The sequence below is a fragment of the Fusarium sambucinum genome, chromosome III (assembly GCF_050947815.1).
Source record: "Fusarium sambucinum isolate potato_lamoka chromosome III, whole genome shotgun sequence".
Lineage (NCBI taxonomy): Eukaryota > Fungi > Ascomycota > Sordariomycetes > Hypocreales > Nectriaceae > Fusarium > Fusarium sambucinum.
In genome coordinates, this window is record NC_139292.1 from 6,279,090 (window position 1) to 6,305,764 (window position 26,675).

Genomic DNA, 26,675 nt, shown 5'->3' on the forward strand with positions numbered 1-26,675 from the left:
CTTCTAATTTTCCATTTATCACGCACAGCAGCTCCTTGTATTGAGGAAAGCTCGATCAAGTCCATTCATCGCGCTCCTACCACTATCCTTTCGACTGCCTTGTCTTTCTTTTCACCGGCCGGCTCAGCACCCGGCCCCCTTTAAATTTGGTCTACATCCACCTAAAAACATTGAACCTCGAAGCAACATAAATCACTGAGCATCTCAACATCCACGTACCCTGCCACACTGGTATATAAACTTCATCATTCTCATCCAACTACTCTTGTATCATCAAACACCCTATACCCTATGACTTTGCTCAAGGATGTCAGACAGCCTCGATGATGGAACCCCCTTCAGCGAAGAACCGACGCCATTTGGGACCGACGGTACCTTGGACCGTGTGTTGAGAGCTGGCCATAAGCCCGAAGCTGTGCCTGCTATCTTTGTCCATGCTGGAGCCGGCTTCCATAGTCACCAGAATGAGATCGTTCACCTCCAGGCATGCGTTGCGTGAGACACCTTTCAACCAACCTTTGATCAAAGAACCAGGGTATTAACAGCGTTAGTGCTGCCGAAATGGCGATGAAATTTCTCAAGGCTGGTGCTCCCGCAACTGAAGCTGTTGAGGCCGCCCTCCGCGTCCTTGAAGATAAAGAAATCACCAACGCTGGGTACGGCTCCAACCTTTCCATCGATGGCATCGTCGAATGCGACGCCACTGTCGTAGACCATTTTGGCCGCAGCGGCGCCTGTGGTGCTGTTTCAAGTAGGCTTTGCAATACAAGCTCGCAATTGCTTTGCTGACAAGACTCCAGACATTCGAAATCCCATCTCTCTCGCCAAGCTTATCCTTGACAAAAGCAACAAGCCATTGAGCCTACGACGAGTTCCTCCAAACGTTCTTGTGGGAGAAGGAGCCAAGGCCTTTGCGGAAGAGCACGGCCTGATGACATACCCGAATGAGTACATGGTTTCGAAAACTGCCAAAGATCGCTTCATACGCTGGCAGGAAGATCTCAAGCGAGCTGATACCAAGATGAAAGAGTTCAAGTCATTACCTGACGTTGTCGACCCATGCCCTCCATGCCAGTACGATACAGCACCATCGACAAAACCACAGCCATATTTGCCCCAAGGTCAGCGAGCTGCCATTATGGCCGGCACTTGGAACGAAGGGCAGCCCGATTCTCCATTCACTGGCACACCAAGCCAATCCGCAACGTCAACGCCATCGCCCGATCAGCAGACATCCACCAGCTACTTTCGTCCTGCTGGCCCTTCTGTGACTTCTTCAAATCGTAACTCATCAGCCCGTACAGTTCTTGAAAAGCCAGCACAGACATATGCTGGTGTAGCTGGTGGTGCGTTGGGCTCGTCTTCCCCATTCCGACCAAGACTATCAGCTCGAAAACCCAACCCATTAGCTGAGGATTCCAGACCTGCCATGTCGGAAAATGTCTCTATACATCAAAGGCATAATGCAAGTTCCACCAACAAGACTGACCATGTTCTATCAGAGGTCCCTCCTGGGAACAGTGGTTATGGCTCTAATCATCAGAGCTCCACAGGTCCTCGCGGGGTTAAGCGACCTTCCAGCCCAGATGAAAAAGCACAACCTCATTCACGAGCTATAAAAGATCGCTTTCGTAATGGGCCTGGCTACGAGGACGCTATCACGGACACTATTGGTGCCATTGCAATTGACGATCAGGGCAACATCGCTGCCGGCTCTTCCTCAGGCGGCATTGGAATGAAACACCGAGGCCGTCTGGGCCCAGCAGCTCTTGTTGGAGTTGGGACAGCTGTCGTTCCTTGTGACGAAGAAGACGAAGAGCAGGTTGCTGTCGCTGCAGTCACAAGCGGTACGGGAGAGCACATGGCTACTACTATGGCCTCCCAACGATGTGCTGAGCGGATTTACCATGGCACAAGACGTGGCCGAGGGGGCAGAAATGTTCAGGACGACGATGAAGACGCCATCATGGAATCCTTTATTGCTGAAGACTTCATGAAACATCCAGGTGTCAGGCAATGCCACTCTCCTGGTGCAATCGGTGTCATGGTAGTCAAGAAAACACAAACAGGTTACTACTTTTATTTTGCCCACAACACAGATTCGTTTGCTCTCGCCTCAATGGGGGGCCTGGAGAAACAGCCAAGCTGCACCATGTCCCGGCTTTCCGAAAGTGCTAATATTGCAAAGGGCGGGCGCAAGATCCGTCTTGGTTGAAACATACTGCTGTTGGATTGTCAAAGGGAATCGACGATTCTGTTCACCGAGCTTCTGCTCAAACTGTCGTATGATTGTAAGGTTGATGTTGGCTGTGGCGTTTAGAAAACATTCTTAGACATAGAGAAAAGTGTTAGCCTTTCAATTCCTATAACTCTTCAGTTGTATCACAAATCACTCCATGTTTTCTATTCTTGGGATAGAGTTTGTTATGCACGAAAAGACGTGACATACACCCCAATAATAGTACTCATTTGAACTCTCGCTCCATACGTCAACATCATACGAGCTGCGAATAAAGAATATATTGTCAAGTTCTTTGATTTAACAAGTTAGTACTGTGCATTCTTCATGTCCGCGGGCACCGTTAGGTTACCGAACCAAGGGTCTAGTGACAGGGATTAGAGCCTCAAGTCCCTGTAGCTTGCCGGGCTTGCGTAGCTCCAGTAGTGGACAGCTTGAGCTTACCTAGGAACGTAGGTAAACTTAGCTTCGGTAGGTACCTGCCCCCACCAATTTTTGAGACGAGACGGGATCTAGACTAGAACAGACGTCACCTTACACTATCATCTCATATTCTTGCTCACTCATGGTAGCCATTTGCTACCACAAATCGTCCGCCTCACGCCCTTGAGGCTCACATAAATACCGCCGCTCCTAATATCCTCCTTCCGCGGTATCCATACCTCCTACAATATCTCTTCGACATCCCTCCCATCCCTTCCGGCGCCTGTCGACGCAGCACGATCCGAACGATGCCTTCCCTAACGGTCCTCGTGCCTCTGGTCATTTTGATCGCCCTACCCCTGATAGGAAAACTGCTTCGCACGTTTCTTGGATGGTCTCTTCGAAAACGAACAGAAGGTCGCCGCGCCCACCTTCTGGCCCTCATGACAGATGAGGACGCAGCTGCTCGTCGCAAGGACCCCCGAGGTAGTGCTGAGACGAAGCTCGTATTCGACGTTGACGATAACCTGCAAAACACACTTAATAGCCAGAAAGACTGGGCTGGCATTGTTGGGTTCTTCCACCCATTTTGGTACGTTATCATGGGATCCATCATGGGATCATGCTAACATGATAAGTAACGCCGGAGGTGGCGGAGAGCGAGTTCTCTGGGCTGCGATTCGGGCTACGCAAGACCGTTGGCCAAAAGCGAAATGTGTAGTCTACACAGGCGATCACGACGTTACCAAAGATGCGATTCTATCTCGAGTCAAGGTACGCTAGCTGCAATACTTGTCAGTCAAATAACGATATGCTTACACCTTGATAGACAAGATTCAATATCGAGCTTCACGCCCCGACGATGACTTTCCTCTACCTCTCCAAGCGAGACTGGGTGCTTCCCTCTACATGGCCTCATTTCACATTGATTGGCCAGTCTCTTGGTTCTCTCGTTCTGGCTTGGGACGCTTTCTCTCTACTGGTTCCTGATATCTTTATCGACACAATGGGCTATGCATTTGCTCTTGGTCTCTGCAAGTTTTTATTTCCGAAGGTTCCGACCGGAGCGTACGTCCACTATCCCACAATCTCTACCGATATGCTCGAGTCTCTTGATGTAAAGGAGGATGCAGGAACCCAAGGTGCGCATGTGGGCAAGGGCGCTGGAGCTCAAGGCTTTGCCAAGAAGAACTACTGGAAGCTCTTTGCGGTTACATACTCTTGGGTTGGCTCATCAGTTGATATCGTCATGACCAACTCGACTTGGACCCAAGGTCACATCAAGAGCTTGTGGGGCCCGTACCGGAAAGAGAAGAGCAAGACGGATCCGATTACAGTCGTCTACCCCCCTACCGCGGTTCGAGAGATGGAACATGAAGTCGAGGTTTCTGAAGAGAGTGAAAAACGACGAGAGAAAGCCATTGTCTACCTTGCGCAATTCCGACCCGAGAAGAATCACCAGCTCATCTTGCGATCATTCGCTACCTTCATTAAGACGAAGAGCGAGGCAGCCAAGGGTGCAAACCTAATACTGATTGGAAGTGTGCGAGATGACTCTGATGCGAAACGTGTGTACCAGCTTCGACTTCTTGCCAATGAATTGGGTATCAAGAACAGCGTCAAGTTTCATTTGGATGCTCCTTGGTCAGAGGTCCTCGACTGGTTGAGAAAGGCATCCGTAGGCGTCAACGGCATGTGGAACGAACACTTTGGTATTGGTGTTGTGGAATACCAAGCCGCTGGGCTCATCTCCGTGGTACATGATAGCGCTGGTCCAAAGTTTGACATTGTCGTACCAATCGACGGCCAGCCAACTGGTAAGTTACAATTCACATAAGGAAACATCTTCTTGCTAACCACTGCGCATAGGCTTCCATGCTACAACGGAAGAGGAATTTGCACAAGGTTATGAGAAGGCCTTGTCGCTACCAGATCCTCTATCATTTCGATTGCGGGCACGGGAGTCGGCCAAGAGATTCACTGAAGAGGAGTTTGCGAAGAAGTGGACAGTCCAGATGGCGCGTTTGGTGACGCTGGCTAGACGAGAGGCGTAGATCTGTTATAGATAATCAGAAGGATACCCCTTTTTCCTGGAAGACAAAGCGAAACGATAGACCGGATCAGCTCCTTAATATATCAGGCGTAAAGCTCAGATATAATCCTGTTCTCAAGTGTGGTATACAGGGCATCACTAGACCAATAATTATCAGTGGTTCTTAACTCTATAGCTTCTCCTGTACTCTAGTCTAAAGTGTGATACCTCCGCTGTTCTTCTGCCTGGGCTCAGGAGCAATCTCAAAAACACCATCCGAGTCTCTGACGAGAGCCTGCACTGAACTCAATCCCTCGTCAACCCAAGTGATATTATGGCCCCTCTCCTTCAGCGAAGGAACATCGTACAAGCTGAACTTATTTTCCACGAGAAGAGTGTTGGGCATTAGTTGATTGTGAACACGGGGCTCGCGGACAGCATCCTTGATGGACCAAGACGGAGAAGTCAGGACACGCCAAGCAACTTGCGTGGTAGCAGAAATAATACGAGATCCTCCTGCAGCACCAATCACGGCAAACAGAGTACCGTCTTTTTGCGAAACAATGATAGGTGTGCATGATGAAAGAGGACGCTTGTTAGGACGGACGAAGTTTGCTTCTGCTGGAGCGAAGCCAAATTCGTTTGGAACGCCCGGGATGGAAAAGTCGTTCATCTCATTATTCCTGAAGGAGCGTTAGTGTAAGTTCTTATAAAGAAATGAAGATGGTTATTTGCTTACAGAATCACGCCGGTGAGGTTGTCCATGAGCAGTGATCCGAAGATGAGGTTTACAGTGGTCGTCAACGAGACAGCCATACCATCACGGTCAGCAGTCACAACATGTGAAGTGCCATGCCCGTCAGATGAGTAGATTCCATCAGGATCGTATTTCTCAATATCCTGAGTAGTCCAAGGATCAATCTTTTCTCGAATCGTCTCGGCAGTTGTGTGGTTAAGCATCTCATGCTCCAGCTCAGAAACACCATCGACAAAGTCAGGATCGCCAAGCTTTAGACGAGCACCGTAGGCAAACTTCATGGCCTCTATGTAGATGTGCAGCGTGGTATTTTGGTCTGCGTCCTGGTGCGAGTAGCCGTTCATGGTGTTCAAGATGTTGAGCGAGACTGCACCGCCGGCTGGGGAGCTCATGCCGTAAACATCGTAGCCTTTGTAGTCGGTGTGAAGAACATCGCGAGAGATGGCTTGGTAGTCTTTCAAGTCATCCAATGTCATGGTGCCGTTTGAATCTTGGATAGTCTTGATCATGCTTTCCGCTATCTATTGTTAGTGTTGCTTTGATGCCTCAAATCAGCAGCTTACCGAAGGGGCCCGTGTAGAAGACATCGGCACCATGATCTGCGATGGCTTGGAGGGTACTAGAACTGTTAGTTGAGGGATAATTGAAACACCGAGCTTCAACCTACTTCGCATATCGCTTCCTTGTCATCGTCTCTCCTTCGGCGATGAGTCGCCCTGCTTCGATATTAGCATAAGCCTCGGAAGCAAAAGAATCTGAAGATACCATTTGGGGCGAAATCTTCTGTCCATGAAGGATCTTCTATAAAGAAGTTCTGGTGTCCTTTGGTAGTCTTTTCTATGAACTTTGCCATGTCGGCATTGACTGACACATATTAGTGAACGTGTCACACACAATTAGATTCCAACCCTACCTATGAAGCCATCACGAGCGACCTTAATAGCCCCTTGTAAGATAGTTTTCCATGGGAGACTCTGTCCGTTTTTGTCAGCTTTATAGAAATTTCAGGGAAGTCATGATCCTTACACCGTATTTCTTGTGTGCATACTCAAAGCCGCGAACTTCACCGGGTACGCCGACAGACAGTCCGCCATAAATGCTACCATTCACGTTGCCTTGGTACATATCTTCGTAGGCTGCTGCGGGTGCCGATTCTCTGAAGTCTATGGCTTCATACTGACCATGCTTGTCTCGGACAAGCATGAACCCGCCTCCTCCGATACCAGAGTGATACATGCCGATAACACCGACACAGAATGTCGTTCCGATCATGGCATCTACAGCATTACCCTATAAAACAAGGTTAGAGTGAATTTGGTTGACAATAAAAGTAAGAAACATACACCTCGTGCCAGCAAGTCCCGGCCTATGTGGCTGCATTCTTGAGCCTCTGACACCACAGCTCCCTTAGTACCAGCCCTTGGAGATAAGAACTCCTCGAAAATGGGACTTGCTGATAACAAGCCATACTGCAAACTCGATGCGAGTAAAAAGATGGGGATTTTCATTTGTAAGTGAATATCTGTGTATTTCTAATCAGTATGCGCCCTTCGCGTATACATAAGGAGCGGTATTAGTCAAGTACAACTCACCGTGAGTTTAGGTGTACGATAGGAGATGATAGTTCTGTAAGACGGGCTTTGTCACAAATGAATTTAAACCAGCTTAAGAAGTTGAACAAGAGTTCGAGACACAGCTTGTACAAACTCGATGAATAAACCTATCGAGCAACGGTGACCAACCTGTTGGTCCTTATCAGTAATGCTTCAGAAGGATAAACACTCTGGACTCACTATTTGACACGCCAACAAGAGACAAAGGAATATAGTACAGGTAGCGCAAAGGATACAAGTGAGCGGCGCGTTATTGATATTTCCTACAACTCTTCAAAATAGTAGTAAAAAGGTTGCGCTTGACTTATCAAAGTCGGTCTTCAAGGGGCCGATGGTCGGAACCGCCTCGGTAGATGCATAGCGAGCTAGACTCGTGAGACGATCACCTGCCAATCTGGGGACTCATTAACCAATCACGTCATGATCGCAATAATGTACTAATTCTAAAGGAAGTGTTCATTACTGATTCTGACTCGGGAGAAACTAGTCTAGATACGTATAACAAGTGATTCCTTTCTATCTTTGAGGACATCATGATATACTCGAAGCTTTTACATTTATTAGCCAATAATATATGGATTAACTTTAACAGTAATCTCACTATCAGTCGTTTGCCATACCGATTAGACCAATTAGAGGCAACACAACTGCCGTGAAGACTTGAAGCTATTATTTCCTTCCTCCTGTTAACAATCTCAGGTTCCAATCTATCTGAGTTTAATCGGATTTATAGACGTTATAGTATCATGAGCACTTTAATAGAATAGCCAATCAGAAACAAGATAAAAAAGCAGACATACAGGGCTCCACCATCCCCAAATCTCCAAGTCCAAGTGGGCCCTTCTGCAGAAACATTTCTTCGTCTCATTCTTCGTCTAAGAAATCAGAGTCTCAAATTCTTGTCAAATCTCATTTACCTCACAGAGAAAAGGCGTTCTCTCTCTCTCTAAAAAGTCACTTTTCATGAGACGTCTTAGGATCCCTTCCTTGACTCCTTTTATAAAACCACGCCCTTTTCACCATTTCCGCTCCTTCACAGTTATGGCGAGCGTACAATCAGAGGCTGCTGTGCCTACCAATGGCAATGCGCAAGTGAACGGCAACTCTCAGCAACAGAACAAGAGGCCCAATCAGCAAAACAACCGGCAATGGAAACAGAAGAAGACCAAGAGAGAAAAGAACATCACCGAGGGTTCGTCTGAGGAAGTCCTCAAGTACGATATCCAAGCACTGCTTAAAGAGCGAGCTGTTGAGTACGGCGAGGGAACGGAACATGGCCCTGAAGTCCTACCAGAAGAAGGCACCGAGACGGAAGTTGAGGTTTTCGAGCTCTCTTCGACAGGAGATGGTCTTGCCATGAAACCTGGCTCTAACCAGGTCTACGTTGTCTCATTCGCAATCCCCGGTGATATCGCCAAGGTCAAGGTCTTCCGCCACCTTCCTCGCGACAACCAAACCCTCGCCGATTTCATCTCCATCACAAAGCCCTCCCCTCTACGCGATGACGCCCGCATCAGCTGCAAATACTTTTCATCATGCGGCGGCTGTCAATTCCAGATGCTGGACTACTCTGAGCAGCTCAAGCTCAAGAAGCGCATCGTCGAAAAGGCCTTCAAGAACTTCTCCAACCTCGATCCCAACATCGTCCCTGCCGTCCAGGACACCATGGGCAGCCCTCTGCAGTACAGCTACCGCACCAAGCTCACCCCTCACTTCGACGGTCCCCCTGGATTCCGACCTAGCAAGAGGGGAAAGAACCCCAGAATTCCTTTCGAGAAGTGCCCTGATATTGGATTCATGCAAAAGGGTCGTCGAAAGGTATTGGATATCGAGGATTGTCCCATTGGTACCAGTGCTGTGCGTCTGGGTATGACGCGCGAGCGCGAGCGCATGCAGAAGGAATTTGGTAACTACCAGCGCGGTGCTACAATCCTTCTCCGTGAGAACACTCAGCGTGTGTCCAAGGACAGCGAGGAAGCAAGCAGCGAGACACAACCTTATACTACCCGCGTTGAGAACGAAGATACGGTTGACATCAAGTCATGTATCACCGACTCTAAGGCCACCACAACTGAATACATTGGACCCTATACCTTCACCAACCCCGCTGGTTCTTTCTTCCAAAACAACAACTCCATCCTACCGTCTTTCACCGGTTACGTTCGCGACAACATCCTCCCACCTGCAGGTACCGGTATGGATATCAAGTATCTCATCGATGCCTACTCAGGTTCCGGTCTCTTCACCGTCACTCTCGCCTCACTATTCCAGCACTCCATCGGTATTGACATCGCTGCCGACTCCATTGCCTATGCCAGCCGCAACGCTACGCTCAATGGCATGGGCGAGGATCGCTGCAAGTTCATTGCTGCAGACGCTGGCGAGCTCTTCAAGAGCGTCGCATACAACCGCGACGAGACCGTGGTCGTCCTTGACCCTCCTCGCAAGGGCTGTGATGCAGACTTCTTGAACCAGCTGCGCAAATTTGGACCTCGACGTGTATTGTACGTTAGCTGCAACGTGCATACACAAGCCAGAGATGTCGGCGTTCTTGTGCGTGGAGAGGGAGAAGGTGAGAGATACGAGATTGAGAGTCTTCGAGGGTTTGATTTCTTTCCCCAGACTGGTCATGTTGAAGGCGTTGCGATTCTAAACAGGGTTGATACTAAGGCGTAAAAAAACACACGGCGCTTTATTATAGTTGGGTAAAAAGGGAGACATGATAAAATTTAATAGCCATAGTCATAAACATTGTAAACTGGCGAACCCGCTGACTCGATCTTTTCCCTAAAGAAATTGCTGATTTGCGCTACATAGGCGCCAACATGTACATGTGGTTTGTCATACTTCGTTCATGATTGCTCTCCCAGCAGAGCCTTGAGAGCCTGGACTGTAACTTCAAGGACCTCGGGTCGTCGACTCTTCTTAAGGCACTCCTTGAGAGTCTCGACGCCTCCCTCGCTCTTGACCTTTTCCCGTGCAAGCTCGCCGACTTCACCCTCCGCAGTGACCATATTTGTCACCACAAACACGCCTCGATGTCGGATATCCTCTTCATCGTCCACACACATTCCCAGAATAAATTTGACACCGCGGTCTCGGCTAATAATGCCTCGGATGACACCCTCAAAGTTGGTCAGTGACGCCAAAGCACCGCCAGCAGCGCTACGAGTTCCAGCGTCAGGTGCATCAGCTAGAGCAGTGAGAACGTGAAGACGATTGCGGGCCTTGGCGGTCTCTTCAGCATAGAGAGCAACAGCCTCAGGCGTCTGCACAAGGTTACAGACAAGTTCAACGGCAGCTCTTGAAACAAGTGTGTTGGAGGCAAGCATTTGTTCCTCAATTTGCGTCCATGCGGTGTTGATTATGTTGCGTCTCAACTCCTCGTCGTCCATAGAAGCAAGATTGGTCAACGCCATCAGAGCCTCAAAGGAGGGCAGGAGATCTCGCGTCTGAGCAGCCGGATCGGGTGGAATAATGGACACGAGTGGCCTGACAGCAGCACCGACAGGGGTAGATCTGTTTCCACCAAAGACAAGTGCAGGATTCGTGCTTATCAAGATTCGTGCAAGCGCCTGCGCGGCAAGACGACGAGCAGGGGCTTCGGTCTGAGGTAGTGACATCCATGATATCAAGAGAAGCTTGACTGCTCCTTGTTGAGCAAGCTGGCCACGAAGAGACTTTGTGACAGACAACGCAAAGATGACGGAGATGATCAACGCCAGAGATGCTGGTGAGCCATTCTTACTGTGAGTGACAAGAACTGGGACGATACCAGCCTCGAACACCGACTTGCATCGCCTTGCAACATGTTCGTCGTCATTTAGGGGGTCGGGCCCACCAAGCTTTCCAGCTGCATTGGCATATGCTTTGAGCTGGTTCATCTTCTTCTCCTCATCAGTGAGGTTGGGCAGATACTTTGTGAGGTTGACAAAGATGCTTAGCGCTCCGTATGTTGTCGGTGATCTGGGTTGGGCTTCACTGAGAGTCTTGACCAACTTCTGGAGCAATTCAGGGTTGTCAACAATTGACTCCTTGACCTTGGGTTGGAGAGAGGCATAAGCGAGGCCCTCGATAGAGTGCTTTCGACCGTGATCCTCATCTCGCAAGATCATCTTGGTGAACATGCCAGAGAGCTCTTCAATGCTAGTAACTGCGGGCTCAATTCTAGATTTGCTCTCACCGGGTGCCGGCTTTGCGGGAACCGCCTGATATTCTTTGTTAGTCAGACACGGATAGGGGGTTGTGGTATCTCATCTTACCCTCAACTTAGCCAAGATGACGGCAGCAAGGTACTGGACTTGCTCTGAGTGACGTCGCATAGATATCGAGCCTCCGTCGCTTTGAAGGTTGGGATCCGCGTTGGTGCTTCTAACAATCACACTAAGATCTTGGTCGACAATCTCCTCCAACCATTCGATACAATATTTGTTGATGGCCTCGCGACACATGGAATTCATACAAGCGGCGTTGAGCATCTCCAAGCAGGCCGTCTCAACTTTGCGGCTCTTCCATTTCCGTCGCATGAGAGCACCGAGGCTGGGTAAGAAATCCTCGTTGAGGAACAGTTGCGCCGTAAGTTCCGGAACGATAGGGAAGGTTGCAGCAGCAACGCAAAAGGCAACGATGTAATCATCGTAGGTTCCTCGTCGAACACGATCAAAGAAAAAGGTCGACAGGTTCTTAGAGCCATCATCTCCAGCAGCTTTGAGATAGGCGGACGTTGATAGAGTGGCATGGCCGCGGACTATCTCAGGCTGTCTCATATCAAGATAGCACAAAACGGTGTCGACACAGTCACCATCGATAACCTTGCAAATGGTGTCACGGGACGGGTCCTTTTGGCGGGCTTCATAATCATCGTTGAGAAGCTTAGTGAGTTCGTCAAGGTCGCGGCATGTCTCATTGTCTTCCTGACCACCTTCCATGAGGCGTGCAAAGACGATAAGGGTCTGGTCCTCCAGCGACTGGGCTGGAGACGCCTCGGAGGCGGGTGTGTTTTCTGCCATGAGATGGAATATTTTTCTTGTGTTAATGTGAAGATGATGAGTTGAAGTTGAGAAATGAAAGCAAAAGACCGAAACTGGGAACTTGTGATGTAAATCGTACAAGGCAAGCAGACCCGTCACGGCCTCCACAACTTGCCTATTTACCCTACCACAACACAAGCTCGTGAGACTCGGCTGCTCGAGCTTAGGCTTAGGCTTAGGCGCTCCCACCTGCACTGAGCACGACCGCTAGTTAGATCTTGCCTGTCCATACAGGTCCGTTTTTTTTTAGTGACTGTAACCCCCCAAAAGCAGTGACGCTAGAGTCGACAGAACCGTCACCTCCATGCCGGTTGCATTTAGCTCTTCATCACGTGGCCTGGCGTTTGATATTAGAGCCAGGCGGGTTGCTTTAGAGTCTGATTGGTGGTGGCAGCCGCGTTCATGATGCCTCCCTGCAACGCATCAACAATCATGATACAAACATCTATATATGGCACGTTGCTCTTTGGTAAAACATGTCGATCATACAAAGGTGTCGGCATACATGTTTTTTTCTATTTACAGTCCCTTGTTTGACTACGCTTTTGTAGCCAAAACTGGTACGCAGAGGTTTGAAAGGTTTGTGATATTATTAGACCTGTAAGGGTATCTCTTGTTACTTCTACCTACGCCATATAAACTAAAGAAACAAACGCCCTGTATCAAGGACGAGGTGTCCCTGTTGCGCTTCCTGTCTCTTCTCGCGATCCACCATTAACTACCTTGCGCTTCTTCTTCTTTTTACGAGGAACAACAGCAGGCTTAGAGCCGTAGTTGCCCAGTGACAGCTTTGTTCCGCATGTGAAACACTCCGAGTTCTCTGGCGTCTCACAAAAGATGCTGAGGCAGATCGAGCAAACAAATCCCGTGTCAACAACTCGGCCGTGGCAGAAACAAGCAGCGCGGAAATCGACAGTATCGTGTATCGGGGTAATAAGGGCTTCGCGAGCTTCTGTATCGGCTATAAGACCGAACATGAGGTAGTTGAGTAGGCCTTGAGGATGTGTAGCCGCTAAATATGTGCCGCCAGTATTGTAACAGGCTTGTTCGAGAAACGTCGGCTCGCCGGTAAGTGAGAGGGTGTCGATGACGACTTGGGTATGCGCAGCTGCAAAGACAGCATTCATGGTGGGGATGTATTGTGACGGTTCGGAGTCGGACACAGATATGACGAGAATTCGGCCGTGGACAGTTGGAGGAGATGTATTGGATGAGCCTTTATGGCTGTCCTCGAGGTTGGCTGTGGGCGAACAGAGAGCCTGCGCAGCCTTGTTGATATGGCATAGCGCCAGTGTTAAAGCTCCGGATATTTGCGTCGTAGTAGCAGACAAGTCTGTTTCCTTGGTCTGGTCCATGAGCTTGCGTATGGCGGACAGAACCGCGGCTTCGATCTGCGCAAACTGGGGGAACTTATTCGCGGAGGTTTGCGTTTGAGAAGCGTCGTTCATTTCAACATCGCCCGAGGCGTCGCGTGAGGGCTTGGGCGGTGTCGGATACAGCCATTCTGCGCGATCGACATGAGCGGCGATCAAGGCTACTTGGTTGGCGTTACTGAAAGCGAGATGGGCGTTGACAAAGACGAGGATGTTTGCGATGGCGCGCGACAGTGGCAGGACACTGCTAAGGGATGCCCATGCTCGAGGGTTCGTGTCGAGGACGATGGAGAGAAGCGAGGGAGTGTCTTCGCGCGTGCCGACCTCGTAGTGCTCCGAAACATCAACGGCGTCCATGGTGACGGTGAGGAGACGGCTACGAGGCCTTGAAATGTGGAAAAAGTTATGTTACTTCCAACTCGAATGAGTTGACGACTAACTTTATAGGATGGTTGGGGAAGAAAATTGTGTTAGTGAATCACTGGAACAGTATACCTAGATATGTAGATAATGATACAAATACCGCTAAATTTGAATGTGAGGGAACGGTAACAATAATAGTAGAAATACAAATACAGAGCAAGACCTGAAAGGACAAGAACTCAGCAATTGTTTATTGTTGGTTGGACGTCATCTACAGTACCGAACAGTTTACTCTCGTTCTCATTGGTCATGTGCCTAAAATCTAGCCCACAGTTGAGCTTCAACTTATCGATCTCAATGAATCGACTTTGAAGGACCTCACTCACCCCCACTACTAGGAAAAGATCAATTATACTCGCATTTGCGAGTATATGGGCTAAAATGTCTCTTCTCAGACGAACTGCTCATAACATATCACCACATTCTAGGCCGTTTCTTCCAACCATCAGTCCAATACGCCGCACAGTTGGCATCTCACATCCAGCTCTTACCAACGCAATAACTTCCCCATGCGCCAGCCGTAGGAATTTCTCGGTCGCCTCTGCGCTTGGAGAGACAGTCACAATAACAGCTGATAGTCTCAGTTGGGCTCACAGCGTAGGCGTGCCATGGTATGTGACTATTCCATTAGTTGCCATTGGCATCAACACCACTATTCGATTCCCTCTTCAATACTATGTTCGTCGTATTCAAGAGGACCGAAAACCACTGAAACCCTTGATCTCGGCTTGGGGAAGACGCCATTTAAGAGAACAGCTTCAAAAAAACGACCCAGGACTATCGTACTACGTCCGAACTATTCGCGCTTTTGGTGCTACTCAAAAGTCAACGAGTCGTATCTACAAGGCCTGGGGCGTTCAGCGCTGGAAGGGTTTTGCACCATTGACCGGAATGGTCCCCTTCGTCATTACGTCTGAAGCGCTGCGACGTAAATGCGGTGCCCCCTTGGGTTGGATCAGTCATCAAATCGGTCTAGGCAATCCAGATTCAACAACAGCAGGCTTGGGAGCTGCAAGCAGCATGTTTGACGAGTCACTGGCGAATGGAGGCTTGCTCTGGTTTACCGACTTGTCTTCAGCTGATCCTTACTACGGTCTACCCGTCATCTGCTCAGGCATTCTGGTTTGGAGTATCTGGGGCAGGATGGACATGGAATCGATCAAAAACCTATTGGGCATACAACCTACAAACGGAACTAGGCGCAGAGTCGTCAATAGATTCCAACAACTCTTGGGCAGGACCATGCTATTGATGCCTGTGTTACCCCTTCTATTTGCCGATCTACCCAGCGCCATCTTTCTTTACTGGGGCACCTCATTTGCTCTCACTCGGGTCAACGATACTCTCTTGAACAGGTTGATTACACCAAAAACTGAAAGCCTGACAATCCCCACGCAGAGCAAAGAACTGCCGTTCTTACCACCACGTCAAAAAGGGGGGGAAACGCAAGGGAAGAAGAGCACTTGATTAGACTTTATCTGCAAACATTGCGTATTCTCAAAACTGTGTATACCTAGGAAACTCCGATAGACGCCCTAAAAACAGAAATGCCACCCATAATCGTCAAAGGCCATGCTCTTCTAGTCAAGGACAATAGCAAGAATAACAATGGTCAGAATGACCGCGAGGATCAACAATAGGCAGCAGCTCTTGTTGCGAGCTGCCTTTTGGTACCGCGCGGCCTGTCGGTTCTCAACGTCAGCCTGGCGCGTATCTTCTCGGACATCTTCCACTCTGTCAGCGATCGAGCCCAGCTGCTCCCCTTGCTCGTTCACGATTTGCGCTACTTGTCGGAAGAGGACATTTAGGTCGCCGACACCCTGCTCGATATTGCGAATCTCTTCCTCACGCTCAATAATAAGAGCTTCCTGAAAATCGACCTCATCTTGAGGTGCGAGTACGATGCGCTGCTCTTGTTGCTGCAGTTGCTCTAGTTGTGTCTCGGAAGGAGCGCCCTCGCCGCCCTCGCCTTCCTGTGCCGCACGGGCGGCGGTAACCGATGCGCGTTCTTTTTCGAGGGCTCGTCGCTGAAGGCTCTGGAATTCCTGAAGAGCAGCTTGGAAATCGCTCGAAACCTTTGTTTGCTCGTACTTTTGTTGTTTCTGAGTGAATTAGCATGCATGCGACAACAACGAATTCGAATTGAGTTTGACATACAGTCAAATCCTCCCATGTTTGAAGCCGCTTGACGCCATCGCCAATCTCTCTGCACATATCTCTCGTCTTATCCATGCTATTGTGAACTCGCTCCCGCAGGCGCGGGGTGTCCTTCCTAGTGCCCAGCACGTTCACATCGTTGGCGAGTTTCCGATTGCTGCTGAGAAGGGCCTGCAGTTTGCTCTTCAGATCGTACTGTAGTTCTTGGAAGGCTGGGTCGTCGGTATAGCCTCCGCGGCCTGATTCTAAATCGAACGACATTGTGTTGGGATGTTTATTGTAAAGTCGAGATGAAAGTCGCTGGTTTGTTGCAAGATACAAGTTGGCGTTGTAGCGGCCTCAGGCCCCCACTTCCTTCCTCTTGTAGTTTGACCCTGTTAGCTTCCTCTACCACATTCAATAATCTCTTTAAGACCGATAACTGCTACTTTTAGTGCCCCCTATAAAATAACCTACTTTTTTATGATTTCCTGCTATAACTTTAAGCTATACTTATAACCGGTATTATTATAATTATTATAGAGTAAAAGAAATACTAAAAATTATAGAATTAAAGCTAAATAAAGTATTTACTATAAATTATAACTTAAATAATTATATTTAGTATAAAAATAATATATTTTTATATACTATAAGTATTAAAAATATTACCTATAAATCTATATTTAATATAACCTTTATACCTAATAAGAAGCCTGCCTAAGAGATTAGAAATCCTGCTAATTTTATACCTCTTTATATTAAAAAATATATTAGTAAGGCCTTTATAATTAATTTTAATTTAATTAACCTTTTCTATAAATTCTTACCTATTTCTATAGTTAATAACTAGGCCTTCTAGATAAATTAGGCTAGCTAAAAAGAATAAGGTATTAAATAGATTAAAATAATAGCCTTAAAGTTATTAGTTTTTCTTAGCCTTCTTATCTATATAACCCTTTATCTTTTAATAATATACTATAACTTCTAGAAGAAATCTATAGCTTATAAAGAGATTTTTATATATTATATTACCTATTAAATACTAAGGGATTAATTTCTCTTTTTATATATCTTCCTTTAACCTTATAACCCTAATATAATTAATCTAAGAGGTAATAAACTTCGCAAGATATATTAAAAGGTTAACCTATAGTTAGATATTATTAAAGCTACTTATATATATCTTTATAGGCTAGGTAATTATATCTCTATTAATAAGTATATAATTTACTATATTAGGTAAAGTAATAATATTATTAAAATATTAAAGAAGTCTATTAAAGAAGGTTATAAGCTTTAAGTAATAGTAAAAGCAGATTATTTCTTTAATTAGCTATAATATTCTTTAAAATATAGCCTAATAAAGATATAGCTTTACTTTTAATAGCAGTATATTTATTCCTTTAATTATATAATAATACTAAACTTAACTTAATTAATTATTATTTCCCTTATAAAATTACTACTAATATTTATATATTATATCTTTATTAATAACTTTTTCTTATTTATAAAGCTTTTCTAGGTTTTTTATAAGCTAGGTTTTATTATAATATATATTATATAGCTTAACTTAAGTATTTACTATAATCTTATTAAGCTAAAGCTATAAGATAAGGTAGGTAAGCTATAGTATACTTAGAATACCCTCTATAAGAAGGTTTTATTTAATAATTAAGTATTTAATATATTTCTTATTATTTTATTAGCTATTATATTAATTTAATATTTATCTCTAGGTATTATACCTAGCCTAAAAAGATTAAAAGCTTATTATAATATTTATAATTACCTATATAAATAATAAAAAGGTTTTTATATAATAGCAGTGCCTAGCTATAATTAATATATAAAATTAAGCCTTATAAAAAGCCTTTAGTAATAAGGCTAATAAAAAAGTTATAATATTTAAATTCTTTAATACCTATAATAATTATATAAATAGTATAAATTATAGTAATTAGCTTTATTCTTATAATAATTAAAAGTATTATATTTATTATAGCAGTAATATTACTATTGCCTAAGGCTTTCTCCTTAAGGTTATTATTATTAATAGTTACTTTTTATAATTATAAGGCCTTATTCCCTATAAATAGTTAGAAATTACCCTTAAGAGCTAGAGGTTATAAATAGCTATAGTATTATATTATTATTATAGCTCTCTATTTAATAGCTAAAAGTATAATTAGCCTATTAATATAAATATGCCTTTAAAAAGGCATATATAAGGCATAAGTAAGAGGAAATTCAGAGTATATTATTATAGCTATAGAGGCCTTGCTAAAATAGACCTAGATATAAAGGTATAGTATATAAAGAAGATCTATAATAAATATACTATACCTCTATATATTAGCTAAAAGTATTAGGACTTTTATTATAGGCTAGATTATTAGCAAATTAAAGTATCTTTTCTATCTACTTAGATTAACCTCTGTAATAGGCTTTTACCCTTGCCTGCGCTAAATATACTAAAAGTAGCAGTTATTAGTCTCAAAGAGATGAATGCGCAAGCCAGCCAGCGTCAGCGTCAAATCAAGTCACCTGTTGCCTAAAACATAACATAAGGTGGCTGATCAAGTTAAAGCGAAACACCGGCTACTAGTTACTACCCTGCAAACATACGTAATTGGGCATGAGAAACCAACCATAGCTAAGCTAGTAGCTTTAGACTACAAAAATAAATAGCCTAAGAAATGTGGCATAAGCAGCATAAACTGGCCTAATAATTTCGTCTCTTATGCTCCTGGCGGACTTTTCTGGTACCTTGAGGCAAAGTTGGACCTGCACTATCAGCACGTGACTGATAACGATGACCGCTTGGACCTTGCGCCGCTAGTGTCCATGATGGTTGCTGGCTGGAGATTTTATTTACTTAGATTGAGCTTAGAGCTTCTCTTAGTCTTTCTCCGAAACAACCTCGACATCATCGCAAAGCAACACCCCGAGCTTTCTATCATCTCAGGGATGCGCTGTGAAGATGGCGGCCACCACAGTTAGAAAAGCGCCTTACAAGGACTTCCTGCAGCCAGCTCTGCATAGGCGATTCACATCAACAGCTACTGTTTTGCTCATTGTATCCTATCTTCAAGCCGTCCTCCTGGATAGTTGGTCTTCTTGTTAGTCGAAACACCCTGTAATCTTGTACGCGCTTTGCTAACAACGATACTGTCTAGACTTCTGGTCTTGGTTCCCCATTGGCCCTACTGGCTTCCGAACTGCCTTCATTTTCACATGTGGCCTCGCGATCGTCGTACTCCGAATAGCAAACTACCACGTTGGCCTACGTACCACCGGCTCCGGCTTCCAGACTCTCCAAAGCACTGCCACGCAACTCAAGACGTACGAGACTTTATTTTGGTACGGCTTTTCAAGCTTGCTCTTCAGCCATGTGTTCCTCTGGTCAGTGGATCCTAAGGCAAACCTATCCTGGATCACCTACTTCCACGGAGACCGTGCGAGGCTCAACGAGAGACCGCTCTTCCTGCTGGCGTACATGACTTCGTGTGCTATCACACAAACATTCAACCATTACCGACGTGACACCGATCGCCTGGTCCTCGGGTTGTCTAAGGGCAAAAATGAGAAACAGCCCGACGCGCTCAAGCTGGTCTACCAGGCAATCCCATACACCTTTAGCGATTCTGTCGCGGGCGCTGCCACTGCACTCCCCGTCGCATTAGTACTATACTACGCCATTTTGCGATCATTCATCTGGGGTTGGGCGCTCATGTTCTTGCGCATCTTCTACAATCTACCAAAGACCAACATGCTCCCACCCAGCTGGCCAAGTGATCTTTGGCTTCTGTTCCGTTGCATGCATGCTGGAACCTTTATTCATCTGATCTGGAACATTGGTAACTTCGCTTTCTCTTCTTTCATGGTCAAGGCGCCCCTGAAGAACGGTAAGCCTCTTACCTCTGAGTCCAAGGATCCCAACAGCAGTCTTTTGAACGGTCTTAAGAGTAAGAAACTATCTATCAAGGTGAGCCTGCACACAAGAATCTAAATCCACAGTTTTTTCTAACTTACTTAGGCGTTCGCCATGTGGGAGCTTGCATATATTGCCCAGGGCTTTGACACTCGCCGACAAGCTATTTACGAAGACATTGATCGCAAGGATGGGCCTATGTGGTCTCAGGTTTATGTCATCTGCTTGGACGTGGTCAAGTCAATCGAGACCAGAATCGACACCTATGGTAAAGCTCCTGATGCGCCTCCAGCTGCACCCACTGCGGAACCCAGGCAACGGGTGTCTGCTCCTCTCCGGGACGACCCTATTTTCAACAGCCGAGCGGCGCCTAGGACGATGCGAAGCGAGGTTGAGAAACGGCTAAGCCAAGTCGCACGATCTCCTGGCGAGTCCCCTGCCTCGAAATTGAGCCCAATCGCCAAAAAGACATGGAAGGAAGCCAAGGATCGAGTCTTGACCAAGGAACAGCAGGAGCTTGTCGCTCCTGAGCACCTGAAAGGTCAATTTGAACAGTGGACCCTTCAATTGATGGAAGTTGACTCTATCGCCGCCCTTTTTCAACAACGCTTCCGAACCCAGTTTGCCGCTGCGGTGCTGGGAACGCCATTTGCCGAACCTACACTCTGTATCAACGCGATTCACGTACTCCACCACCTCTCAGTGCACAGTTTGACAGAGGATCAGTTCGGTAATGTGCACAGAGATGTGCCCAGCATTATCCGAACTTTCACAGCCGTCATCAAGAAGCTAGAGGCTTTCCGTATCGAGTTCCCACTTCACTGGACTGACGTGTCATGCAAGAGAGTGAGCCCCGAGGTGGAAGAGGTTATGGATGCTTTGAAGGCTGCTTTGAAGCAAGTACTGGCCAGTTTCGAGCCTTATAGCAGTGATCTTAGGTTGACGCTGTCTGATATTCGCTTGGCTAAAGAGGCTTGTGCGGACGCAAAGAACTCTGAGATGGCACAAGTCCAATCATGAGTTGGGAAAAAGAGACGTACAAGGAAGGATAAGGGTTAGAGGGCGAGATAATGTATTATGATACCATTGTAACAATTTGTAGCAGGAGAAAAAGCACCTATCATTAAACACTGCACAAGCTTCATAACATTGAAGTGTAATTAAAGTGACAGCGGGGCCGTGGGTAACTTTGATACTAGACTAGAACCGTGCTGTTACGCCGTGTCCGTTTTGATAAAACACTGTCACGTCAAGGGTCCTGGTCCTCCTAAATTGCAACCTCTTCTGCTCGTCGTCCAACTTGGTTTGGTTGAGTCAATCAATCATCCAATGGTTCGCCCTTTGGACATTCGATTCGTCAACCCAACCCCCCTCTAACTACAAACTACCTACAGTGACACCCATTCACTGAAGTACCAGTCATTCGCTCACTCACTCACTCGTTCACTCATTCAACAACTATCATTCCAACTTAATTCTCTTTACTTAGTCATGTCCCAGTATTTGTCCCTATTATTCTGTTTAATATCGATTTCCAGTTCATAACAACCTTTGACTGCATTGCAGCACGCTTTGCAACTGCGACAGCCTTCTTGTCTATGAACTCGAAGTATGGCATCTCCCGTGTCTCGCCGACGCCTTGTCGCCTCTATCATCTATCGCACGCTCTACGGTCTTCTTTACGTCTGTCTTCTCGGACTTCTACTAGCTACTCCCGCCGATGCGATTCATCGCTCCTTTCAGAACCGACAGCTCTACAACATCTGGATTCTAATCGCCGCCTACGTCACTGCCGTCGTCGTCGTGTCCTTCGTCTTCATCACTCGTCTCTACATCAACAAGACCGATTTAGGATCGATACCGAAGGGTTGGGTGCCTATCGAGAAGGGTGATCTTCGTTCGACGGTTCACAAGGTTATCGGATTAGGTCTTGGTCGCAGTGCATCGATCGCATACGAATCGCGCCCTAGGCTTCAAACACAAGATACAACCCCGGACGAAAATGTCGAAACAAGAGTCAAACTGGGTTTCGACGGTCCTGGAGGTCCGGCAGAGGAGTTGGTGGTGGTAATACCTCGTCGAAAACCAGTTTGGGGAGATATTGAACACCATGGCTGGTCATCCCCAAACGCGCCTGATCTACCCAATCTCGAATACTCGACTGTCTTTTCTGAGCTACCGAATCTCATCGAGGGCAAAGCTCTAACTCTTGCGCCTCCCGACCCAACCTCGCAGACGAATCCACCCCTACTCGATCCCGAAGCTGTAGCCCTTCTCCAACGAACCGCGAACATGAGCCTGCGCGACTACATAGTCCACCTCGCAGAGTTAGGGGTACTCACGATGGACACAAACACTACAAAATTCCTGTCACACTACGAATACGCACGCTTCTCTAATCGACCTATTTCCAACGCCCAGTTCAAAGAGCTCATGCACCTTTTTGCTGAAATCCTACGCGCAATGGAGCCATTGGACCCCAATGTTCTTGATGACCAAACAGAAGCCTCATCGCCATCCACCAATGGCGACGATGATGCTAGAAGCGGTACTTCTCGTAGCAACTTGACGCCATCAGATGCTGCCAGTATCAGCAGCTCCGCCCGACGATTACAACGCCAACCATCAACAAACACCTGGAACGTGTATGAGACTGCTCCTAATAGCATAAGGAGTGGTACTACTGGAAGCGGGAGTTTGTCACGAAGGTACAGCAATATGAGTCTTGCTCAGAGTCAGCGCCGGTATCGAATGAGCCAGCCGTCAACCTCGAGTCTTCGATCTAAATCATCGGGTAGCTCAGGGTCCGTAATACGGCTAGCCACACATCAAGACGCTACAGACCTGCCCTACGTGCTCAGTCTACGAGACACGACTGCCAGTTACTAAATCAACTTGTTCTGGAGCTGTGCGATAAGGGCAGGTTACTTTACGTTTACGAATTTACGACTTAAAATAGAGACAGCGGAGTACTGACGGATAGACATTGTCCGGTTTCCTTGATTCTAATTAATTCAAGTATATACTTTTAAGCTCAAATTAAATAAATATCCCGAAATTAAACGCCACATCCATGTTGAATTTATAAGCTTTGCGCAATTGCCATGTTTTGCATTTGTTGATGTTGCAGTAGATAAGATAAGTACTAAAGTAAGTACCCGTTCTAGAATGTCGCATGTGAAATTCTTCTGCGAAAGCCTCTCCACCAAACTTGAACATCACCAACTTCTATCAGCCGGCAGCCGCCAGTCCTCCGTTCCTGGCTCGTCTCAAATCCAACTCTTGCAAACTCTCGTTCGATTTCAAGGCTTCGTAAATTCTACTTTCTACATATTATTTCACAGGATCAAAAGTCGCAATGGCTCCCGCACTACCTCCACCTCTGCCTGTCGCAGACAACTATGCCGCTCTCACAAACCGCATCTCACTCTCTATCGCCTCAAGATCATCGATCCTAAAAAATATGACCGGCAGCAGTACTTCTACACCTGTGCGACGCCGTGTTATTCCTGACGACAACGACGACGATCTCACACGTGGCACACAACCCAACACCGGAGTCGGCTATATCCCCGAGAAGAAAGACGTGCAGAAACCCGCAAATTCCAAGGAGGAAAGGATGCTGAGGGGTAGAATGGGCAAGGGTGCTGCAGGCAAGGCCAAGAAAAGGGTGGAAGAGAGCGAGAGTGAAGAAGAAATGGGAAGGAGTGCACTGGGAAAGAGGAAGAGGCCGCGAAGACAGGTTGTCGAGCCTGAGCCGGAGATTGAGAATCAGGTGTTGCCTACAACGACGTCTGAAAGTGAAGAGAAGAATGGTAATGAAGCTGAGGTTGAAGAAGCGGATGTTGAAATGAAGGACGTCGCCAAGGAAGAGAGCGCGAATCTTGAGAAGACGACAGACAAGAAGCGCAGGAGAAAGAACAAGAAGAAGAAGCAAAAGACTGAGAAAGCGGAGGCAGAGGCAGAGGTAACAGCATGAGAAGATTTACTAGTAATAAGATACCCAAATGCGATTCTTGACTTGTCATTGAATCGTGTTTTCTAGCCATTACTGTCACAGCCGGCAAGCAATTGGTCCAATTACAAGAACCGTTACCTTGATTGAACTTCACGTCAACTTACAATCACAGCACGGTGCTATATCAACGGTGGTCATTAAGATTCAAAATATCCTATCCCATGATAACAGCCTTCCGATGGTATAATCCAGCACCAATCATGCAACTCCTCCCAAGAACACAATGACCGTCTCTCTCAATGTACAAAAATGAACCCATTCTGTGCAGCGAGAGCGAAGAAAAAAGTCCACGGTGTCAAACTCAAACAGAATGCCTGCCATGGTATTGTAATGCATCGCGCTGGTGATGAAGAAAGCCTCCCATGACCGTCCTCTAGCCCTTCCCATGCCCTATACTCCAAAGCAGGCTGCCTTTGCCATATAATTGCAAATATGTGCGTGACCTGGTGTGATGTCTGCGAAATAAATATCCATATATGAAATGTGTAGTATGTACGTGATGCGCCTCTGTTAAAGATAGCTGTTGTGTCCAGTTGAGGTTTAAAAAGAAAATGTTTCCCGGGTCAGCCGGTTTGATTATGTTGCGTTTTCGTTTTCGTTTGGTGTATTTTACTGCATTCGCTTTCTCTTTCTATCGTCATCCCCCCGAGGGTCCTCATCTTCGTCTGACCTCTCTGCAGTATCACTAGGATTGAGAATATGGGCCATGCTTCCGCGTCGAGTTGTGGGGGCGGAGTGGTCCTTCACTGACAGGTTCTTGTTCTCGCGACCAGCAGAGCCCCATGTCCATCCTCCAAAGGTGTCCGAGCCTCCACTGACACCATTCACAAACGGGGGAGGGGGAGTAGTTGGGCGCGAGTGGGGGTGTGCTTGAGATGCATTTTGTAGCGAATATGTTGACAAAGAATCCCTGATTCGTTGCTCTTCAGGAGCAGCTCGGCTAGGCGAAGGGGGCCAGGCACCTGATGGGGCGCCAGAAGCGAAAGGAGAGGGTGTCGGTTGCCAACCGTGGGCGCGAATGTCGGCAGCAGTGTGGCGGCGTGCTAAGCTACCAGGACCAGGAACAGTCTCGACGTTGGATAGAGGATGGGGTGCCGGGGGTGGAGGTGGGGGAGCTGTGCGCAATGGGGATGACTGAGTAGTGCTGCTGCCACTAATCGAGCCATACGGTCTCCGTGTGCCGGCTGACAGGTTGGAGGGAACTGGGGGCTTGTAGAAGTTCTGGCTGCGTGCCGAAGGAACACCTAGAGTAGGGCCCCGTCTGTGATCATCTTGGGCGAGCTGTCTCGGAGATACTGGAGCATTCTCGACACCAGCAAAGTACTGTTGACGACCGGTATAAGGGGGCTCCTGTGGTGGCTCTTCGATCGTTCTGAGCACATCAACTTGCCTCTGGATCTCACCCTGCAAGGCAATCACTGGATCATTGTCAGATACTACTAACATCCTGCTAAAATAGTACATACCGTCACGGGAAATTAGGCTCTCGGCAGGAACAATGGACAACATGGTTCTAGAGAGCTCTTGGTTGAACTGGAGCAGACGGTTCATGGTCTCCATAGTTGCCTGGTTCTTAACGTGCATATAGTGAGCAGCCTCTTCACTCCTTTGTAGGCGGTTACTCAAATCAAAGAGCGTGTGCTCAATGTTGAGCAATCGGGCGTCAGCACTGTCTGGAGGAAGGGGGACTGGCTCTGCCGGAGTGCCCGGTTGCGATGTCACAGGCTTTGTATAATTGCTCTCGCGGTGCACAAGTGCATGTCTACTGGCTCGGCGCTTAATCTCACGTAGGCCGACCAGATCGCCACGCTTGAAGTTGCCATTGCCGTGCTTAAATTCCCACAGAGTCGTATCGGGGTTTCCTGTGTGGAAAACATCGCGCTCTACTGCACGTTAGTTGTCATGAAAATCTCAACATCTAGAGCTTTCTGACACGCACCCTTGTGAAAACCGTACATGTTGAGCTGTCGCACAAACGATGATATGTTGGTGTGTTTGAAGTATTGCCTAGAAGGCGTCAGTCGCCTACTAATCGACCAGCTTATAGTTGCTGTAAACGCACGATAGAACTTTTGAGAAGTCGGCCGAGGGCGACATAACGAAGCTTTCAGCGCTCGCAGACCAGGAAATCAAATGTTGGATATTAGGATCTTCCAGCATGCTAGCGTATTGTTAGCAAGACGCTGTAGAAGTTATTGGCAGCGCGTTCTCACTTATAGAGCTTGTGAATAAAGGCTGTTTGCACGATCTTGGGCTGATGCACAGCAGCAGCCGCGGGCGGAGGCGCGGGCATGCTGTTAGAGTTGTTGACATTGTTGCTCGTGACGTTGTTGCTATCGGGCGCGGGAGAGTTTTTGGGTCGATCGTTGGATTGGCCGTTGCCATTGGCTTCGGAGTCGGAGTTGTGGTTACCGTTAGAAGATGGCGCAGGTGAGGTTATCTCCATCGGGTCGCCGTTACTGGGAGGAGACATTTTGATCGTAGGAGTAGGTATGGGAATGATACGGGCTCCCATTGACTGGTGACTATGACTATGAGAGCGGGAGGTTGAGTGCGGAAAGGTGTCGGTCCTGACGGCCATGTGCGCTGTAGCCATGATGGTTAGTCGACAAGAAGGGTCAGGTACAGACGAGGCCAGGGTCAGGTTCGATAATGCTTGCTCTTGAAGAAACAGAGTATGCAAGAAGAAACGAG

General features: G+C 47.1%; 12 protein-coding genes across 12 annotated transcripts; 7 read left to right on the top strand and 5 right to left on the bottom strand.

Moving 5' to 3' along the window:
* Window positions 1–307: 307 nt before the first annotated feature.
* Window positions 308–2,215, top strand: FSST1_012242 (nucleophile aminohydrolase; the record flags this gene model as incomplete). The annotated part of the gene is made up of 3 exons (XM_083235447.1): window positions 308–495; window positions 546–751; window positions 801–2,215. The coding sequence occupies 3 exons, from the start codon at window positions 308–310 to the stop codon at window positions 2,213–2,215; spliced, it is 1,809 nt and encodes a 602-aa protein (XP_083081938.1).
* A 755-nt stretch (window positions 2,216–2,970) lies between these two features.
* FSST1_012243 (alpha-1,2-mannosyltransferase ALG11) lies at window positions 2,971–4,716 on the top strand (the record flags this gene model as incomplete). Its single annotated transcript, XM_083235448.1, has 4 exons — window positions 2,971–3,254; window positions 3,301–3,436; window positions 3,492–4,479; window positions 4,532–4,716. 4 exons carry the CDS (start codon window positions 2,971–2,973, stop codon window positions 4,714–4,716), a joined length of 1,593 nt encoding a protein of 530 aa, XP_083081939.1.
* A 192-nt stretch (window positions 4,717–4,908) lies between these two features.
* On the bottom strand, window positions 4,909–6,959 carry FSST1_012244 (gamma-glutamyltranspeptidase; the record flags this gene model as incomplete). Its single annotated transcript, XM_083235449.1, has 8 exons — window positions 4,909–5,377; window positions 5,434–5,968; window positions 6,015–6,076; window positions 6,119–6,167; window positions 6,217–6,315; window positions 6,365–6,425; window positions 6,478–6,741; window positions 6,795–6,959. 8 exons carry the CDS (start codon window positions 6,957–6,959, stop codon window positions 4,909–4,911), a joined length of 1,704 nt encoding a protein of 567 aa, XP_083081940.1.
* A 1,146-nt stretch (window positions 6,960–8,105) lies between these two features.
* On the top strand, window positions 8,106–9,740 carry FSST1_012245 (tRNA (uracil(54)-C(5))-methyltransferase; the record flags this gene model as incomplete). The annotated part of the gene is made up of 1 exon (XM_083235450.1): window positions 8,106–9,740. The coding sequence occupies one exon, from the start codon at window positions 8,106–8,108 to the stop codon at window positions 9,738–9,740; it is 1,635 nt and encodes a 544-aa protein (XP_083081941.1).
* A 176-nt stretch (window positions 9,741–9,916) lies between these two features.
* Window positions 9,917–12,073, bottom strand: FSST1_012246 (myosin-binding striated muscle assembly central-domain-containing protein; the record flags this gene model as incomplete). Its single annotated transcript, XM_083235451.1, has 2 exons — window positions 9,917–11,272; window positions 11,327–12,073. 2 exons carry the CDS (start codon window positions 12,071–12,073, stop codon window positions 9,917–9,919), a joined length of 2,103 nt encoding a protein of 700 aa, XP_083081942.1.
* Window positions 12,074–12,756: 683 nt separating this feature from the next.
* Window positions 12,757–13,824, bottom strand: FSST1_012247 (TFIIH/NER complex subunit TFB4; the record flags this gene model as incomplete). The annotated part of the gene is made up of 1 exon (XM_083235452.1): window positions 12,757–13,824. The coding sequence occupies one exon, from the start codon at window positions 13,822–13,824 to the stop codon at window positions 12,757–12,759; it is 1,068 nt and encodes a 355-aa protein (XP_083081943.1).
* A 447-nt stretch (window positions 13,825–14,271) lies between these two features.
* FSST1_012248 (uncharacterized protein) lies at window positions 14,272–15,357 on the top strand (the record flags this gene model as incomplete). The annotated part of the gene is made up of 1 exon (XM_083235454.1): window positions 14,272–15,357. One exon carries the CDS (start codon window positions 14,272–14,274, stop codon window positions 15,355–15,357), a length of 1,086 nt encoding a protein of 361 aa, XP_083081944.1.
* A 113-nt stretch (window positions 15,358–15,470) lies between these two features.
* FSST1_012249 (SNAP receptor PEP12) lies at window positions 15,471–16,308 on the bottom strand (the record flags this gene model as incomplete). Its single annotated transcript, XM_083235455.1, has 2 exons — window positions 15,471–15,992; window positions 16,048–16,308. The coding sequence occupies 2 exons, from the start codon at window positions 16,306–16,308 to the stop codon at window positions 15,471–15,473; spliced, it is 783 nt and encodes a 260-aa protein (XP_083081945.1).
* A 2,704-nt stretch (window positions 16,309–19,012) lies between these two features.
* On the top strand, window positions 19,013–20,983 carry FSST1_012250 (nucleoporin protein Ndc1-Nup; the record flags this gene model as incomplete). Its single annotated transcript, XM_083235456.1, has 3 exons — window positions 19,013–19,151; window positions 19,209–20,017; window positions 20,069–20,983. 3 exons carry the CDS (start codon window positions 19,013–19,015, stop codon window positions 20,981–20,983), a joined length of 1,863 nt encoding a protein of 620 aa, XP_083081946.1.
* Window positions 20,984–21,574: 591 nt separating this feature from the next.
* On the top strand, window positions 21,575–22,852 carry FSST1_012251 (uncharacterized protein; the record flags this gene model as incomplete). The annotated part of the gene is made up of 1 exon (XM_083235457.1): window positions 21,575–22,852. One exon carries the CDS (start codon window positions 21,575–21,577, stop codon window positions 22,850–22,852), a length of 1,278 nt encoding a protein of 425 aa, XP_083081947.1.
* Window positions 22,853–23,321: 469 nt separating this feature from the next.
* Window positions 23,322–23,942, top strand: FSST1_012252 (uncharacterized protein; the record flags this gene model as incomplete). The annotated part of the gene is made up of 1 exon (XM_083235458.1): window positions 23,322–23,942. One exon carries the CDS (start codon window positions 23,322–23,324, stop codon window positions 23,940–23,942), a length of 621 nt encoding a protein of 206 aa, XP_083081948.1.
* A 648-nt stretch (window positions 23,943–24,590) lies between these two features.
* On the bottom strand, window positions 24,591–26,577 carry FSST1_012253 (HSF-type DNA-binding-domain-containing protein; the record flags this gene model as incomplete). The annotated part of the gene is made up of 5 exons (XM_083235459.1): window positions 24,591–25,399; window positions 25,448–25,864; window positions 25,921–25,988; window positions 26,044–26,142; window positions 26,195–26,577. 5 exons carry the CDS (start codon window positions 26,575–26,577, stop codon window positions 24,591–24,593), a joined length of 1,776 nt encoding a protein of 591 aa, XP_083081949.1.
* Between the last annotated feature and the right edge of the window lie 98 nt (window positions 26,578–26,675).